Genomic DNA, 17,831 nt, shown 5'->3' with positions numbered 1-17,831 from the left:
TTTATGCTTTTCTACATTAAATGACATTTTCATTTCCAAATTAACCTACGCTTTTGAAAAGACTTAAAAAAATGACCTGAAAATGAAACAGAATGCTCTGTTTGGTGACAAACAAAATGTTTCAGATTGACCCCAATTATTTTGCTTCTGGTTTTTTGGTCAACCATTAAACTGAAAAATCATTACTTAGATATCTTTATTTATGATGAAACTTGAACCATGAAGTTCCATCATTCCCCAAATCCCTGACAGAGATCTTGAAGAGCAAAAGTAAAGTCAGGAAAACTCCAAAAGACTTTTTGCTGAGGTACAGCTGCCCACTGAGATGCCTTCTCACACTACTCCAGAAGCCGACTGGATTTAGGAATATCTCAGATATGAGAGCAGGAAAACCCTGCTCTTCTCCTCGAAGAAGTTAGTGGTCATACCAGGAGAGATGCATAATTTTTGCTTTGTTTTTTATTAATCCTAAAATCAAAAATTGAAGTTACTAGCTGAATGGAGACTATGGGAATTCTCCCTATCTACATAGTGCTGTATGGTGAAACCCATCAGCTTAACAGATGAGTCCCTACTTCTGTGGAGGTATCACCATTAACTTCTGTACAAAAGACAAAGAATTAATACTTGGAATTTTTAGAAACTCTGATGTTATTTCAGTACTGGCAGCATGAAACTCCCACTGTATGTAGCCTACTGAAGCCCCCTGGAAGATCAAATCGGGAACAACAGAACAAATAAGAGAACAGATGCCACAGACTTTCTTGGTACAGGCACAATGGCCAATATGCACCTGAGCTTTCATGGACATTTGATTGATTATCCTCTTTAAACTGGGTGGTCTGAAACAACAAGTTTCCCATAAAGTACAGAAGCAATCTGCAGATTTCTGTCCTGGGGATAGAGCAACAAGAGCATTGAGGTGTTGCAGCAGTGTTTCCAAGGCCTGTTGCCACAGAAAAAAGGAGAACATGTCTGAAGATACAAGCTACCTGTTCATCTGAAGATCTTTATGAGTACGGAACAGAGCTCATATACCAATTCCCCTAAGAGACTAAAGGACTGAGAAGGATGGCTGGCTTGGGATGGGGGTGAGGAATTGTAGGGGTCACTTTGGTTTCTCCTAAGTTTTCTTGCAAGTTGATGGGAATTCTTACAACATTATTATTTGTTAAACTATAGTTTGTTCCATACAAATGCTATTTAGATGAATCATATGTCTGTTGTATAATCAAATAGATGAAGCTTGCTTGGCTAACTTGGTTTGCCTACTTTCCTACAACGTTCTTTTGCTTCTGGCAAAATGGTCACATTGAGGTTTGATAAAAATCCTAAAAACTAAAACTAGAAAAAATCTTACAGCCTCAAGGATAAAAATAAAAAAAAGAGTTTTATATCCTGTGATTTGGTCATTAATTGCTATTGTAAATACAGAAAAAAATCTCTGAATTGGAAATATTTAACATTCACAGTATCTCGCTGATTAGATTATAGCATATCCACAGAATGTACAGTGAAATTAATATATTTGGTAGATGATTTTAGTGCTGTGTTACTTTCACTGAAATATGGATAATAGCACTAAAATGGCAAAATTATATGATGATTTGTTCACAGATTTCAATGGACAGTTGAAAACATTAGTTTAAAACTTAATTTAAACATAAATGGGATATGATTTTGCAAGGAAAGGTGCCAGTCCTGATCTAAATAGCCATTGTTGTGGTTCATTTTGGCAACTTTGGATCCATATGTATCTGTCTTCCAAGCTCAAATATGGAAGATACTAAATAAAACAAAATCTTTAATATATCCATTTGTTAGGGCACGTCCCCATGAGCGGGAACGTGCATTTCTCAGGGACAACAAGCTGTGGCACATATTTGTGCTGCTGCTTGTTGCCCCTGGGGAACCCCCTGCCTGTGTGCAATGGCACACAGCAACTTGCCCCAGGCAGGTGAGGTGGGAAGAGTAGCTAAGGCCAGCACCCGGGCTAGCCCCACCAGCCTTCTTTGGAGTCCTGGGGTCCTCCTGAGTCTCCAGCAGTGGCAATCTGAGCACATGAAGCCTTGCAGGCAGCGGGAACCAGCCAGGCTCCAATTTCAGGTCGCTCTCAGTGCTGCCCTGCTTTTTTTTTTGGCACAGGTTTCTTGACTCTGGGATCTCCCAGGGTCAAAAACCCCAACTGTGCTACAAATTAGCAGTGCGGTGAACATGTACATGTGTAGGGTCTGCAGCACTAAAAACTGCGCACACACACTTGTGGGGATGTGCCCGTATGGTGCTCATCAGAAAATACATTCAAATTTGCTGTTGCAATCCCACAATGACGACAACTCTGTCTGGAATGGAAATGTAATCACCAATCACCAGGTCCGTCCCTGGTTTGGGGGGGCGGGGTGCGCGAATTAAGGTGACCACCCTGGGCCTCATGCTTGTGGGGGGCCATGGTCAGTGCTGCATAGGCCCTGCTGTGGCTGCCATGTGCTGCTGCTGCCATGAGCGCTGCTGTCTCTGGCTGTTTGTCATCCCACTCCCCCTGGCCCTGCACAGGCCGATATGCCCTGGGCCCTGCACACCCCTAGGGTTGGCCCTGGTAATCATACAACCTGTCTTTAAGCTCTCACGAAAGGCCAGGCCCCAATTTGCTAGCTAGGACCTGTGCTAATTCACTTCTGAACAGATACAGTTGGCAGGGTTTCTACAGAACCTCACCCAAAAAAACAAAAAAAATGAGAGAAGCTGCTTTTTCCTGATGGTGACTCTCCTTGGCTCACCAGCCTCTTGCCTTCACAGAAGAATCTAACCAATGTTGTGTCTCTTACAAGGTATACATCTTCCTATCAGTGATAAGATTTGCTTCTTACTGTCAAGTATCCTTCATTTATTACCAGTAAAGAGCATGAATAAATGTTTGCTCAGCAATCCTGGTTGTGTATGTGACTGGCTAGACCAGGAAGAAAGAATGCTGCAGTGATGCTGCACAGAAGCACGTTTTTCTAGCAAGAGATTGTCAGCATCTTTCCTGGCCAAAGGCTTGGGTGCAATTCACAATTATTTCTAAGCCTAGGTATCTCATTAAGTAGCATAACCCTCTCCCATGCTGAACCAGCCTAGCCTAATTGTGAAACAAACTGTTGTTGAGCAAAGAGAGGCTCCTGAACCTTCTGTTTCACCTTGCTTTGTGGGTGCAGGATGTTGTGTGTCCCACTGCTTAAATGATTAGGGGAACAACATCTTACTTAATAAAAAGACCTTGAGGGGTTGTCTGGATTTTTTGGGGGGGGGTGGAGGGGGGAGTATTTTAGTTTGTTTTTTCCAAAGAAGTGGGGCTGGAAGAGATCCCCTACCTGAGGCAGGAATATCCCTATCCAAACCATCCCAAACAAATCTATAATCTGAACTCTTATTATGCCAGGGTTGAAAGCAGATTTACCAGGAAACCTAACACCCTCCCCCGCAACAGGTATGAAAAACAGGATTATTTTTCCCTGCCACAAGCACAGGTGCTCTGTTTTGTAAGCAAAAGAGGTTTCTTCACTTCTTCAGGCAAGGTGCTGTTACAAAGACAAGGCAAAAAAAAAATTCTTTAATTGCAAGCTTTCAGGCACAAACACCCTTCATCAGGCATTGGAGAAAAGATTGTAAAAGTTCTCTTGGGTAGAAATGGAAGTTCGTATTTCATTGGATTTCACAGCAGTCAATACATGGAAAACTACTCTGGGCAGTCAGTTCATAGCCAGTTATTAAGATAAGGCTTTTACTGGACATTTTGGATTAGAAAACACCTACTGTCCCAAGCAACCGTAAGTTTTTTTAAATTTTTTATTTAATAATGGTGTGCTTGTGTTAGCAGGGTTAACTGTTAACATCTGTGTCCATTTTCTTCCAGGTAGTCAGCACAGGAAGACCCACCACCCCCACCAGGCCAGACAGGGCATCGGCTCAACATCCCCGGCCAGGCCCCGCTCCCCGCCCCCGGGGCCGGTTTGCGGGTCTCCGCCAGGCGCGGCAAAGCGCAGCGTCACCACAGCGCTCATGTGAGCGCGGGGGCGGCTGGGCAACTGGGGCTGCGCACGGGCTCGAAGGGGGTTTCGACTGGAAACAAAGACGAAACAGAACCGCCTGCATTTATTTCTGAAATCCTTCTGCGGGCTCCAGCCGCGGTCGGGAGGGTGCAGGCCCCCGTGGTGGATAGGGAGACCCACCTCCGGTGCGTGTGGCACGCACACGCTGCTCCCTCCCCCCTCCTTAGGGCAGAGCAGAGCACACATCTCGGCCGCTTCCATTTTTCCTCAATGCGGGGGGGAGGATAAACCGGTCCGCGTGAGGAGGCAGAGTCAGGTGCCCGCAGGGGCTCGGACTACGCGCACTTAGGGGAGGGGGCGGGGCCAGCGGGAGGGGGTAGGGGCAGTTGGTAAGTTCCGGGCGGGCAGTTTTGTGCTGCGGCGCGCGGAGGTGGCCGAGACCAACCAGCGCTTCCCCTCCCCGGCAGGTCGGGTCACCCTGCCTCTCCCTCCACCCCCCAGTGCTGTCGCGCGGGGCCGCCAGCGGCAGAGGGAGCGGGAGGTGCGGCGGCAGGTGCGGAGCGGAGGCAGCTGAGTGTCGGCCCGGACGCCGCGGCGATGCCCGCGGTGCAGCAGACCGTGTCCGAGATCCGCTCGCGGGCTGAGGGTGAGTGCGGCGCGGGGGGACCCCGGCCCCTGCCGGCGCAGAAGCCCCGCGGCTGTAGAGGGCTCGGCGCCGCCCGCGGACCCGCCCCTCCCCCCCCATGCACTGGTGGGCGACGGCTTGTGGGGTTCGCGCCCGCCCGCCGCTGCAGGGGTGAGCAACAGGAGGAGCAGCCCGCGCTGCTGCACCGGGAGCTGCGTCTTGCAGCCCCGCCGACAGCAGCGCGGCCCCCGGGCAAAGCCGGGCGGAGCTCGGTGGCATCGGCCGGCGGCTGCGGAAAGCGTTCGCCTGCGTCATGTAAAGAAGCGTTAAGGTGATACCTGCTTCTCTTTTTGTATGGACTGTGCTGCACAGCTGTGATTGCCTGTCCTCAGAGAATCATGTGTCATCAGGGGTCTCCTGTTCCTGTGTAGAGGCAATGAGGCAGCCGTGGTGGCGGTGGGAGCTGTAACTTCTCACTGTTACCATTCCCTGTGTGTGGTGGTTTATTTTTTTGAATGCAATTTAGGACTGCAGTAAGGCTGTGACTGGTGCCACAGTCTGCTGGGCCATGCAGAGAAGTGAGAGAAGTTGAGGCTTTGCTCTTTGTTTTTTGTTTGCTTGTTTTGGTTTTTTGGTTATTTTCCCCCCTTGCTTGTCTGAGCAAAGCTTGCTGCTGCTTTGGATGGGGGCAGACTGGAAAAAGGGGCTGCTCTCCTAGAAGTGTCTGCGGCTGCACTTCTCCAGCTGGGAAGCTGGTCGGTGGGAACCTTGGCTGCCTGATATCCTATTTGCCCATATGCCTGGAGAGAGTAGAAAATGAGATGTGTCCTGACAAAGCATGTCCTCCCACTCCGAGTAAATGGAGTTGTGACTTTCACGTTGGGCTACTCTTATGATAATGCGGCAGTTTGACCTTGTATAACTTACTGGTACTCAAATTCATTATCTCCAAATATATATTTTCAAAGGTGTCATTTTTAATCGGAGGCTGAGTTCAGATAAACTGAAGAAATAGGGGAATGATCTTTTTGCTGTCTTGGCTCAGAGAGCACTAGACAAAAATCTCCCTTCATCAAATTCCTTTTAAAAATAAACTGTGAGAGTCGTATACTTTTTACTGTATATAAGCAACATCTTGTAAATATGGTTGAATACAATTTTAATAGGCTTTCTTCAGTGTTTACTTTTGGCACGAGGCCTTTTTTTTTAAGTTCTGGGTTTTTGAAAATTGTTTTCATTCATCGTTATCCCAAATTCCATGCAGCCCTCTCTACATGCCGTACATTTTACAAAAGGCTTACATTCAGAACTATTGCTACCCCTTTGTTCACAAGTGAAAGAGAAACTGACTAGATTCTTAATGCCAGGAGTGGCTATTAACTGTTTTGATATAAGGTATTTCTAGATTTTTACCTTCTAGAAAGAAAAGTACAATTCTTTAGGTATATAGTGAAGTATAAATCTTCAAAGAAGGATGGTTCTCTTTGGAAGGAAAATGGGGGGATCTGGATATTCTGGATTCGAAGAGCTTTTTGGTGGAAAGGGTGCATTTTACAGCGTGGAGAACCATTTTGAATATTATCAGTTGGTCTAAGATAGGACAGTTTTCAGAGTGGGATTGCTTGGGACATGGGTATTTTGTAATAACTGTTTCATGTAAAAAAACAAAACAAACAATAAGTAGCATTGGATCAGGGACCAGAACCTAGGGCTCCCTCCTACCAAGGGAAGTGCCTATTTCATTAGTCCACAAAGTCATGCTTCTTCCCGCTTGCTTTATTTCAGGTCCCTTGACTCTTTTACTTGTTGACCAGTGTGCTGATTTCAACAGAAGAGATGAATGATGTCGTTAATCTTGCCTAGTCCCCAGACTTAACAAGATGTAAAGCCTACAGGTGCCTATACACATGCTCATGGGGGAGGGTGTGTTTTAATTAGAGCAGTTTCCAGAGAGCTTCTTCAATTGAAATACCTTGCTGTCACATGCGTTAAGCTCCCACAGGGTTAAAAATGCTGGCGAGTTGCTTTATCTAAACCTTGTTGAATGAGGTTCAGATAAAAAGTGCTCCAGCTACCATTTTTAAACCTGTTGGGGCTTTATATGATCAATAATGAGGCCAGACTGAAGTGTTCTAATTAGAACGTGGTGCAGACTTGTTTAGAATGCAAAATGGCACATGTCTGCTGTGGGCACTTAAGTTGTCTATACAAGTGCCTTAACACCTAACTTATTGGGCAAAAAGTGGATGGGTTCTTTTCCTTCATCTTCTCTGCTTTATGCTGAAATCAGTGTTCAGGTCAGTTAGGCTTCACATCTGAGCAGTCTGGATTCTGACGCTATAGAAGGTTCGGGTAGATGTGTCCCCTGTGAGTGAGCTGGATTATGTAACACACAAAGTTGTCCATTAGTACCCTGAGAGAGAAAGGGAGAGTCATACACCTCTGTAAGTTGGAATAAATTGCTCTCCTATGGCAAGACGCACAGTTTTGGCTACTACATCTTAAGATGTCAAGTAGGAAGAATAGGGTTTGGGCCTCAGACCATTAAGAATGCTGCAGATGTTGCCTAGGCAGCAATGCCAACAACACAGAGTAGATTATGCCAGTAAAATTTTCAAAGTGCTAGTATTATATATTTTTATAAACTGAGTCAAATTAAGGGTTTTAGTTTTAACCTCCAAGTCTGTCCATGGAACTCTCAGTTCTGTCTATGAGAGTGGAGTCTCTTTAATTTCATCGTGCTCTCTTAATCATATTCCTATGAGAACTAGGCAGTGCTGACCTCAGAATGAAGCTTATTAGTGTGGAAGAAAGGACTTCCCACTTCTTATGCTCCAAAGAGAAGAGTGAGATGTCTAGTCAGTAGCCATGCTTTGGTGCCCTGTGCATCACCAATGTCTTGTTAACACCTTTGGTCAGTAGGTAAAATATTGGTTTATTTGAAGTTAATGGAATAACGTATATGACTTGAATGAGACTAGGATTTCATTTGTCATCCACATAATGAAATGTAGAACTCACTTGTTTAACTTGGCTTTCCTAGAGCTGAAATAAAAAGCAGACAAAGAAAGGCAGAAGACCAAGGCTGAATTAGGCAGTGGGAAGGAGCAGTGCTTGAAAAGCGAAAAGCAATCCCACTATTAACATAGGAAGCTATAAGGGGGATTTGGGGTATAGGACATTCTAAATCATAGTAGTCCTGTTTCCCTTGAGAAATAAAGAGGGAAACTAGAAGACTAACGTAAGACTATAAGCTGTTTTAGTTACTTTTAAAGGTTTGGGTTTTTTTATTTGATTGTTTGTATTTGGAAAGTCATAGTCTGAAAATCATTGGAATCATCATAAGAATTTTAAACGTAACAAAAATGAAATCATAATAAATAGTAAACTGAACCATTAATCGGGCTTTATTTAAAATGGCAAGGTTTTTGAGAGATGAAAGCTAATTGGTTTCTAAAGCAAGCTGGTAAAACTGATTTTTAAATACAAGTATTATAACTACATTATTTGGACAGCTCCATAATTGAACAGATCTTTCTGTTATTTTCTCCTGAAACTGACAGGGCTTCTGAGTTCAGCTTGATAACACGTTCAGTATTAAATTGTGGACCTTCACAGATCTTCCAGTTCTTGGTTTAGTTGTTAGGGGAAAAAAGTTGGATTGATTTTGTTTGTAGATTTTTCTTTGTGTTAATTTTGTTTTAATCTCTGCCCTTTTTTCAAAGGAACACTCAAGTGGGCATCTTTTTCTAAACTTATCATGGAATCTTTGAATGTTGTTGGAATGTTGTTGGCACTTTGATTTTTTTTAGCAGGGACTTCACTATACAGATGACAGGTTACTCATTTTGTCTCCTCTTAATCTGTATCTCTTTCTCCAATATATTTTCTATCTAAATTGTTTAATTTACAACAGATAACCAAATTCAGGATGTAATTTAATTAGTTGTTGCTAAGTCAATGGTAAAATGAGAATCTGGCATTTGTCAGCAATTTCCAGGTTCTCTACTCTGTTAATAAGTAAAAAAAATTCTTATTCTTTTCTAACTTCCAGCTCTGTAAACTTGCCTTTAAGTAGCATAATATTCTTTTTGTTTCATGTTTTGTCTTTATAAACAAACTTTACACCTTGGTTAACATTTTGTTGATTGACTATCTAGAGCACAATTGGTTCACTGTCTGATAACTTTGGCTATGTAGCAGTAACAGGAATAGAAAGTAGTGAAATGAAGATACAGATATAATCAGTTTCAAAATAGGTACAGTTTTTGCATACTGTGTTCAGAATAGAAATGCCCTTTGACATTAACCACCAAATAATATATATATATATTTTTTTTTAAATTTTGAGCATGGTTGTACTTTATGGCGGTGGGTGTTTTGTATTTTCCCCCAGAAAAAGGAACTGACCCACTAGTTCAACTTTTTAATGATTTTGTATATGCAGAGAGGAAAATTTTGTGAGTTGTTTCAAGTGATCTACGCCAATGTTTTTGCTAATCTAGAGCATTAAAAATGAGAGTTCTTGCCAAATGTTACTTCCCTTTCCATCTCCTTTTCCCCTGACTACTTGTAGTACTATTGCTGTGTTGGAGCTCATACTCTGTAAAACTTGCAGTGTTCAATTCTTGTTGGTGCTGAGAGTTTAGCATCACTGCTACCCTGGGCTTCAGAAAGTTTTCTTATTTTATAAAGGGCAGATACAAGGAATGCAACTTTTTATTCATTGAGGCTCTAGCACACTGCTTTTCTGATAGGATGTGGGTTTTCTAAGTTTTAGGTGAACAACTGTTTAGCTCTTGTAACCCAAAGGTTTCACAATAGTCTTTCTTTTTGTGGCAAGAGTAATGGTTCATCTGCTTTTGTGGTATTATTATTTTTTTTTTTTTTTTCATTTTAGTCTTTTTACCAGTCATTTCTCTCCGGAGTAACTGTTTTACTGTTGGTCATGTAACTGGCTGTTATGTTTAACTGGCTGTTAGGGTGTCTTTTGTGGTTTAAAAATAAGGTCAGAAAAACTTTAAAATCATTCTAGTCCCATTGAGCCTTTCAGCTGACCACTAAAGAAGAGAGCGCAAACCATTTTCTTTAGCCTATTAAGTGTGCAATTTCAAATCTTCTTGTTTCTAAAACATTTAGTTGGGGATTATTTTATTGTGGGAATTTACTTGTAGTTGAGGATTACTTTATTGTTGGAATTTTCCCCCATTCTCAAATAAAAATGTGCATTTTGTTAGTCAGTGAATGGTTTTTTGATGAAACCAGAAAAAACAAGATTACAGTAAGGTTATATTAGGGTTATAAAAATTAAGTGCCTTGATGAACTTGATTAGGAGAGCTAATTTTGAGTTAAGACTGCTAGATAGATTCCCTGTAAAGCCAAAGGAAAAATGTGTGAAGTTTTGAAGATACTTTTAAAGCAATTGGTTTAAAGCTTGCTAAGCTTTTCATATAATTTAATTTTTGATGAGGTTCTACATCATGCATGGAAGGCTAGGATATAAATAAAAATATTTATCACCATCTTTATTTATAATGCTGGTAGTGTGTGAAAAACAAGAAAACAGACATTGGATTTCGGACTACTTCAGGGAGAGGTTGATACACTAAGGTGAGTGACTGACCAGGTGGTTTTCATGGGAAAGTCCAGCGAATGAACAGGCTTAGAAAGAAGCCTGAATTTTAAAGACAGGTGGAGGAATGAATATATCCTGCTTTTAGACATGTTACTTAATTTGTTTCTAAAACTGACTAATAAAAAAAAAAAGCAAACCTGAAGACCAGAGGATGAGTTCCAATCAAAATCCTAGTGTGTATATACAATGTGAAAGTCTCCCATTTAGTAAACTCGTGTCCCTCTAGTGGCAGACATAGGTTTGTATTTAAAAATAACCTTTGAAATTTTGATCGCACAATAAAAAATTGTGAGAAGAACATAGGTCTGCAAGGGGCCTCCTGTGCTGTTGAGTACAGTTACCAGGAAGTCTAGAGGTTCCTCTGTCTAAAAACATAAAACAACTTGACTGTGACACTTTAAACTATATATGCAGTTAAAATACTGTTACAATATAGTGCATAGGCTAATGCATGTTTTTAATATAGATTTAGGAACCTTGGATTTGCTTGTTGTAGTGGGATGCTTGTTTCATTAATACATTACAAAGTTTAGGCCCAAGTACAGGTTGAGGAAAGCTGGTTATATTGCAGACTCCATGGTGTGAGAGTTCATCAGGACTCCTGGCAGTTGTTACATTTACGATGTGATCCACAGTATGTCACATGGTCAGACAGTTTATTGCACTGTAAAATGGCAAACCAACACCAAAGACGTTCCACATTTGTTTGTATGGTACTTCAGTAGAATGTGTGGTGGTGAGTTCTGCACAATCCTGTGCTCTGTGGGAACCATTGAAAAACAAATTGAAAGGACACCATGGGGAGTATGGCATTGGAGACTGGTTTCTTATGCCACGTTCCCAGCACTGGCAGTTGTATAACTGGTATCCGATGCATTTTATTTCTGATTCCAAAAATTGTTGCATTCTGCCATGCAGGATGCATGTTTTTTGGGATCAGAACCCATCACGCCATTAGATTAATGTCTGCCAGTGCTGTAGGATTCCCACTGTTTGGAAACATGGATTAAGCAGTAACTAATGGAAACTAAACTAGGGAATGTTTTGTGCAGCTTCTGAGTACCCTGTGGTGCTCTTTTAACTAAAAATAGAAAAGAAGAGAAGAATTTGTCAACACATTTATACTTTCTAAGTACAGATACTTAAATGAGAAATCGGCATCTGAGGATAAGTAGACAAATACTCAACTATAAACACACAATTTAGGCTATGAAAAATATTAAATATATAAACTATCACATCTTAGATTTTTAAAAATAGTCCCATCTATGCTTCTCTTGCATGTTCCTTGCTCAAGGTTTATACTGTATTTTCTTGCATATAACATGCATCTCCCCAAAATCAGCCCACCAACGCTGCTTTATTAAGCAGCAAACTTGTTTTCTGCCCGGGATAGAATCATCCTGGTTTGATTCTAGTTCCACATTGTAGCAGTTGTGACATTACTGTTCAGGCAGCTGAGGAAGTGAATTGATGTAATGGCTCATTGTTTGTTCTTCATCTCAGGGTGCTAAAGACCATCTCTCCCTTTTTAATGGTCCTGATGGTTCATTGGTCAAGCTAATCTATCTTAAGGCAATAGTGGGGTGGGTTTTTTTGTTTGGTTGGTTTTTTTGTGGGGGGGAGGTTAGCTGGTCCTTGTCTGTCTCCTATTTCACAACCCTGTGACTACCTCTTTTCAGAAACATGGAGACCAGTTTTCAGCAGCAGCTAGGTTCTAGCTTTAGTTGAGCAGGAAAGGGCAGGTGAGTCAAGTGAAGGTCAGGTTCTGTGCCCGTTCTATGCAGCCATAACTGGAAAAAAAATCCTTCATTTTGCCTTTCAATAACAAGGTGCATATTCTATTCCACAAGAAAATGAAAGTGCAAGAAAAGCACAATTTAAAGGATTTCTTTAAAATAATTGTTTTTAGTAATTATTTAACAATTCAAATATATCATCTTTCCCTCTTTGATAAATAAGTAATGTACAAACTTGATTTGGTTATTAGTCATCATTTTGTAATGGATTAATTCATTGCAGGTATATTGTCTAGGGCTGACTTGAATTTATTAATATGATCAGTAGAGTAAAAGTATTGGACAAGGTATTTATACTCTCTCCCTCTTAATTTTCTTCTGTATGGCTAGGGCTACCAATGGTAGAAAAGGTGTAGGTTAATTAAAGTTGTATGTTGAGATTTGATAACCAGTTGATGACATGCAGGTTGACTAAGTGGATTGCTTTAATCACTCGATGGTATGCAAGTTCAGGGCAGGAGTTTGCATTGTGGCTTATTGAGTGCACCTCACCACTTACGCGGTTCGGCAAGTCCTTGGTGCCCAGTTTGTTCAATAAATAGGCACACCTTCCGTGTCCTGTACAAATGCAGTTCAGCATGGTCCGTTATTTACATTGCAGGCGGAAACTTAGAAGCTTGATGGTCAGTTTGATGACCACATTTTTGCATGCTGTTGCTGCAGACCAGATTTTGTATCAGTAGCTCTTAGCATCTGCTGTTTGATAAAAGTTAGAGCACGTGTAACCAGAAAAGTTTCTTTGGCTTAAGTCAACATATTGGTGGGTGGCCGATATTTTCATACAACAGGAGTTCAGGGTCAGCCATGATGTTTTTGTATTTTGAAGTATGGCCAAATCCTTTCTTACTGTGGAGGGAGTGATATTTGATAACACCGGCAACCACAGAAGCAGCATGGATTTTAGAGGGCTGCTTACTACTCGCATGGCAATGTTCACCTGTATGTCAGTGTGATTGCTGTGAAGGCTTTAGCACTAGGCTGAGCGCAGTATTCAGCTGTAGAGAGTACCATTGCCTGGGTCAATCTGTGGAGGATAGGAGCATTATTTCCCCAGGATGTGGAGCTTCTCTGTAATGTTAACCCACATCACTGTCTTTTTGCCAGTAATTTTGAGGCACTGGAGGCAACTGAGAGTTCAACCTAGAGTGACTCTAAGGTACTGTAGATTTTTTGGGGTGTTTCTAGTGCCGCAAAACTGTACGTTTAGCATTTTATTGGCCTGAGAGTTAAGGTGGAACAAGGAAACTGCCATCTTGACTGCATCAGATTTCAAGTGCGAAGTTCAGAAATAGTCCTTTAGGATGTGCAGATTGTTTTTGATGGCTTTTTCTGTTGCCTTAAAAGAATCGCCTTGTGTGGCTAATAAAATCTCATCAGCATAGGTAAATTTATGTGTTGCTGTTGGCAGGATGTCACTGGTGTATAGGTTGAAAAGAACCAGAGAAAGAACAGACACCTGAGGGAGGGGTCCTTTAGCACTCTCCAGCAGCTCAGATCCTTGAGTTGTACCCAGAATCTATGGTTTGATAGGAAGATGCTTATTAATGAGAAGGTTGGTCTGCACTTGATGACCTACGCCAACTTTAGCAAAAGTCCTTTTCTCCAAACAGTGTCATATGCAAAAGAAAGGTCTCTAAATGCTGCAATTGTTTTTAATTTGTGCTGAAATCTGGCCTCAATATGACGGGTCAGTGCTAATACCTGATCATAGCAGTTTCTTTTTGCCCAAAAGCTACCTTGGTCTTTTGGGTATGATGGCTTCCAGGGTGGTTTCCAGATGGGCAAGGATTAACCTCTTTATAAGCCATGGATAGAAGAGAAATTGGCCTGTAGCTTTTCAAATCCTCATCAAGCTTATCAGATGTTCTGATTGTGATGACTTTACCTCTTTCCATTCTTTAGGGAGCCCACCAGTGGTATGTGTATTGTTAAAAAGATTGCAAGCCAAGTCCATGAGAACAGTCACAGGTTCTTAAGGAACCCTGAGAAAATGCTGTCAAAGTTAGCCACTTGCCCAGACTTTGTAGCTGGAAGCCCTTTGTCTGGTTACTCCTGCTTGAAAGAGATGGAGAAAAGAAGGACAGGTTAGCAGGCTGAATTAATCTTAATGGGAAGAGTGAATGACAATGGATCTGCATTGCATATGGAGTGAAATTCCACACTACCTAGGCTTACTGCTAGGCCTCAAAACAGGTGTGTTAATGCTTTCATGAACAGTAAATGTAATGTGAGGAATCTTTAACAGGAACCGCAGATGTAGGAAGGTTACATTTTCTAGTTTACAGATGACTAGTGCAAACCAAGATTGTCCCTAGCAAGCAATAGGTAGGTGTCAGAAGAATGATCTAGATGAGGGCTGTTCAACTTCTGGCCTGTGAGCCACATATGGCCTACAAAGGTTTAATTTTTCATGGCCCCAGGTGACCAGTGAGCTGCCGTTCTCCTCATCACTCTGACTGCAACCAGGGACTTCAGGCTCCCCCCCCCTTCTCCAGCTTCCACTTCCTTCCCCACCTCGGGGCACAGTGTGGTATGGTGCAGCCCACGGTGCTGGGGAAACTCCTGTCATAGCCTGGGACACCCATAGGGTATGCTGCCCCCAACCACTTAAGCTGGACAAGCCTTATTTGGATTGTTTATGATAACTGATGTCTCGTGATGTGCAAAAGTGTGTTAGGCTCAGAGATATGGGGCAGAAAAATTTCTGGAATATTTTACACTGCTTTATTTTTCTGTGACAGTGAATGGATGCCAATAGAATATTAGGCAAGCTTGGCAGTTGCAAAGTTGTAAATGATGTTTTTCAGGTGATTATCCCTAGTAAGTGTGAGAGAGAGTACATATATGTTTTATTGATTTGTAAACAGGAGGGTAAATACACTCGCATAATAATCCAAACCAAAAATCAAGTTATGAATTCACCTAATTGGCTGCAGGTCAAATGAAAACTAAAGCTAAAATCCTTATTTCATCTCAGACTGCAAGTGAAAGCAAAACTAAAACTGAAACTGATTAATTTTTGTTTCGCTTTCAGTTCAGCAAACACAGAGCAGTGTCTCATTTCTTTTCTTGAGTTGGGCAAGTTGGAAGTGTTTGCATAAGATCTGCTAATTTTTTCATGTTTTTGCTTTGAAGTAGTTTTAATTTCATAGATTTCATAGACATTAGGACTGGAAGGGACCTTGGAAGATCGTCGAGTCCAGCCCCCTGCCCAAAGGGCAGGAAGAGAGCTGGGGTCATAGGATCCCAGCAAGATAAGCATCCAATTTGCTCTTGAAGGTGTTCAAAGTAGGTGCTTGAACCAGCTCTGTTGGCAGGCTGTTCCAGACCTTGGGGACTCAGACAGTAAAGAAATTCTTCCTTATGTCCAGCCTGAAACGGTCTTGTGGTAGTTTATGACCATTCGACCTCGTCATCCCTTGTGGCGCTCTGGTGAACAAACGTTCCCCCAGATCCTGGTGGTCACCCCTGATAAACTTATAGGTGGCCATCAGATCACCCCTGAGCCTGTGCTTTTCTAGGTTAAAGAGCCCCATGGCTCTCAGCCTGTTGTCATAAGGTCTGTTTTCCTGACCTCTGATCATGCGCATGGCTCTTCTCTGGACTCTCTCAAGCTTCTCCACATCCTTTTTGAATTGTGGAGCCCAAAACTGGAGGCAGTATAATATAATGCCTAATCAGAAAAACTAGTGTGGGGCATTATTACAGTGAAGTTCAAGCCCCTGAAGTAAGGAAGAAAGTTGGTAGATGTAAATAATGCAGGTAGGAGTATGCTAACAACAGAACAAGAATGAAGAAACACTTAATAACATGTAGAAACTGTCCTGAAAGAGTACAAGCCATATACAGAAAGATAATACAAGGTGGAACAACATCATCTGAGAAAAGTCTACTTCAGGAATCTTATGTAAGTAAACAAATTAATATGTTAAACAACACAGTATTGACTAGCATCTATATTGTATTAAAACATTATACTTTTAAAAGTTGTTAATGCAATTCTGGGCTATTATTTATTTTATTTATTTATAATTCCTGTTTCCTGCTTTTCTGTTTGCACTAAGCGCACACAGTGGTTTAGGCTTAACTAATATATATATTAGAAAAATAGTTAACTATTTCAACCCAGTAGAGTGAACTTAGTCCTCTGGCCTCTGCCATCAGCCAATTATACTTCCCTTTGGCTGTGTAGTCCGAGGACAACTGAGCAGCAAGTTGAGCAGCAGAGTGTTCTTTCTGGCAGGGATGGGGGAAGCAAGCTTCCTGCTGCTTCTGCTTCTCTTTCTTCTCATGGATAGGGCCAGACTAGAATAGGTTACGGTAAAAATCTTTCCCCCCTTTTGTTGCAGGAACTTGGTCGCTCAAGTGAAATAGCAGATATGCAAAAAAAAAAAATGGAAACTGAAAATGGTGAGCTGCCAGGTCTGGGGGAAGAAGAAACGAGATCCTTGCTTTCAAGCTCACTGTCACCAGATATACGATCCACCATGAGTAGCTGTTCAAGATGGTCACGTTTTTTATCAAGATTTGTGGACAAAATGTCAGAAGATCAAAAAAAAAAAAAAAAAAAAAAAACCCCCAAAAAAAACAGATGAGACATTAGTTCGAGTCATATTTGCAAGTGGTATACCTCTTTCCAGAACTGAAAATCAATACTGAAAGGAACGTTACAAACTAATTCACCTATCATATAAGTTACCGTCACATTGTCACTTATCACATTCTCTCTTAGAGGGTATAATAGAGTTCAAACAATGGTTATTCACAGGACTGGTCAAGCAGAATCACAGACTCTGATGTTAGATGGATGGACTAATATACAAGGAAATCCTTTATTGAACATTGTTAGCAACACCTGAACCAATATTCCTGAAAGCAACCAAAGCTACCAAATCTTCTTGTTATACACATAGCCAAATTGAGTGAAGAGATTGCAAGTGCAGGTCCCTCCAGGGTACAAGCCCTTGTAACTGATCATGCGAGTACATGAAAACACTATGGCAAATATTAAAGGCAAAGTCTCCTCCATTTAATAGTATTTGGCTGTCTTGCTCATGGGTTGAATCTTCTGGCAAAGGACATAGTAAGTGTGACTACAATGAAGACAATATTAGCAAAGTGCAAAGTAATTGCAGACAGAGAAGCAGGGGAAGGAAAGTGTACTTCGTAGCCGAGCCCCATCTAGTTTCTCCTGGCAGTAAAGGTGTTTACGTAGTTTGCTGTGCATAAAGATCTGTTTGCAGTGTGGTTCAATAGGTGACATAGTATCCCAGACTATCCCCATGAACACTTGCAAGCAGATTCTCAACAACTATGTGTTCTGGGTTCGAGTTCAAGGAACATTCGCTTTGCTGCTACTAGTTTCAGTGGCTATCAAGAAACTTGAAGGAGATGCACCAAGCCTTACAAATATTCCAGACATTCAGACAACTGAATGAAGATCTAATTGATCTTTTGCCTGCTTCACCTCTATCCAAAAAAGTAGGAGTAAAACAAATGTTTACTAAGAGATCTGAGTTTTGCTCTCATCCAGTTCATCTGGCAGCAAACCTTTTGGATCCTCAACACAGAGAACAACATTCATCAGAATATGAATTTATTACCGAATAATTACTATTATAGTTTCTAGGGTCGGAAGGGACCTGAACAGATCATCTAGTCCAACAGGAAAGAATACTGGGGTCAAATGACCCCAGCAAGATGTGCATTCAACCTCCTCTTAAACACCCCCAGGGTAGGAGCC

General features: G+C 41.7%; 1 protein-coding gene across 4 annotated transcripts in view; it reads left to right on the top strand.

The window, feature by feature from the left end:
• Window positions 1–4,543: 4,543 nt before the first annotated feature.
• ATP8A1 (ATPase phospholipid transporting 8A1) overlaps window positions 4,544–17,831 on the top strand; it is a 186,623-nt gene continuing 173,335 nt past the window's right edge. For all 4 annotated transcript variants that reach the window (XM_019552930.1, XM_019552927.1, XM_019552929.1 and 1 more), the window contains exon 1: window positions 4,544–4,674. In XM_019552930.1, coding sequence (XP_019408475.1) covers window positions 4,626–4,674 — 49 coding nt within the window. In that variant the 5' untranslated portion in view covers window positions 4,544–4,625. The remainder of the gene's footprint in view (window positions 4,675–17,831) is intronic.

Source organism: Crocodylus porosus, unplaced genomic scaffold (assembly GCF_001723895.1).
Source record: "Crocodylus porosus isolate Cpor-Errol unplaced genomic scaffold, CroPor_comp1, whole genome shotgun sequence".
In the NCBI taxonomy this organism is placed as follows: Eukaryota; Metazoa; Chordata; order Crocodylia; family Crocodylidae; genus Crocodylus; species Crocodylus porosus.
This window is presented reverse-complemented; position numbering and strand designations above follow the sequence as displayed.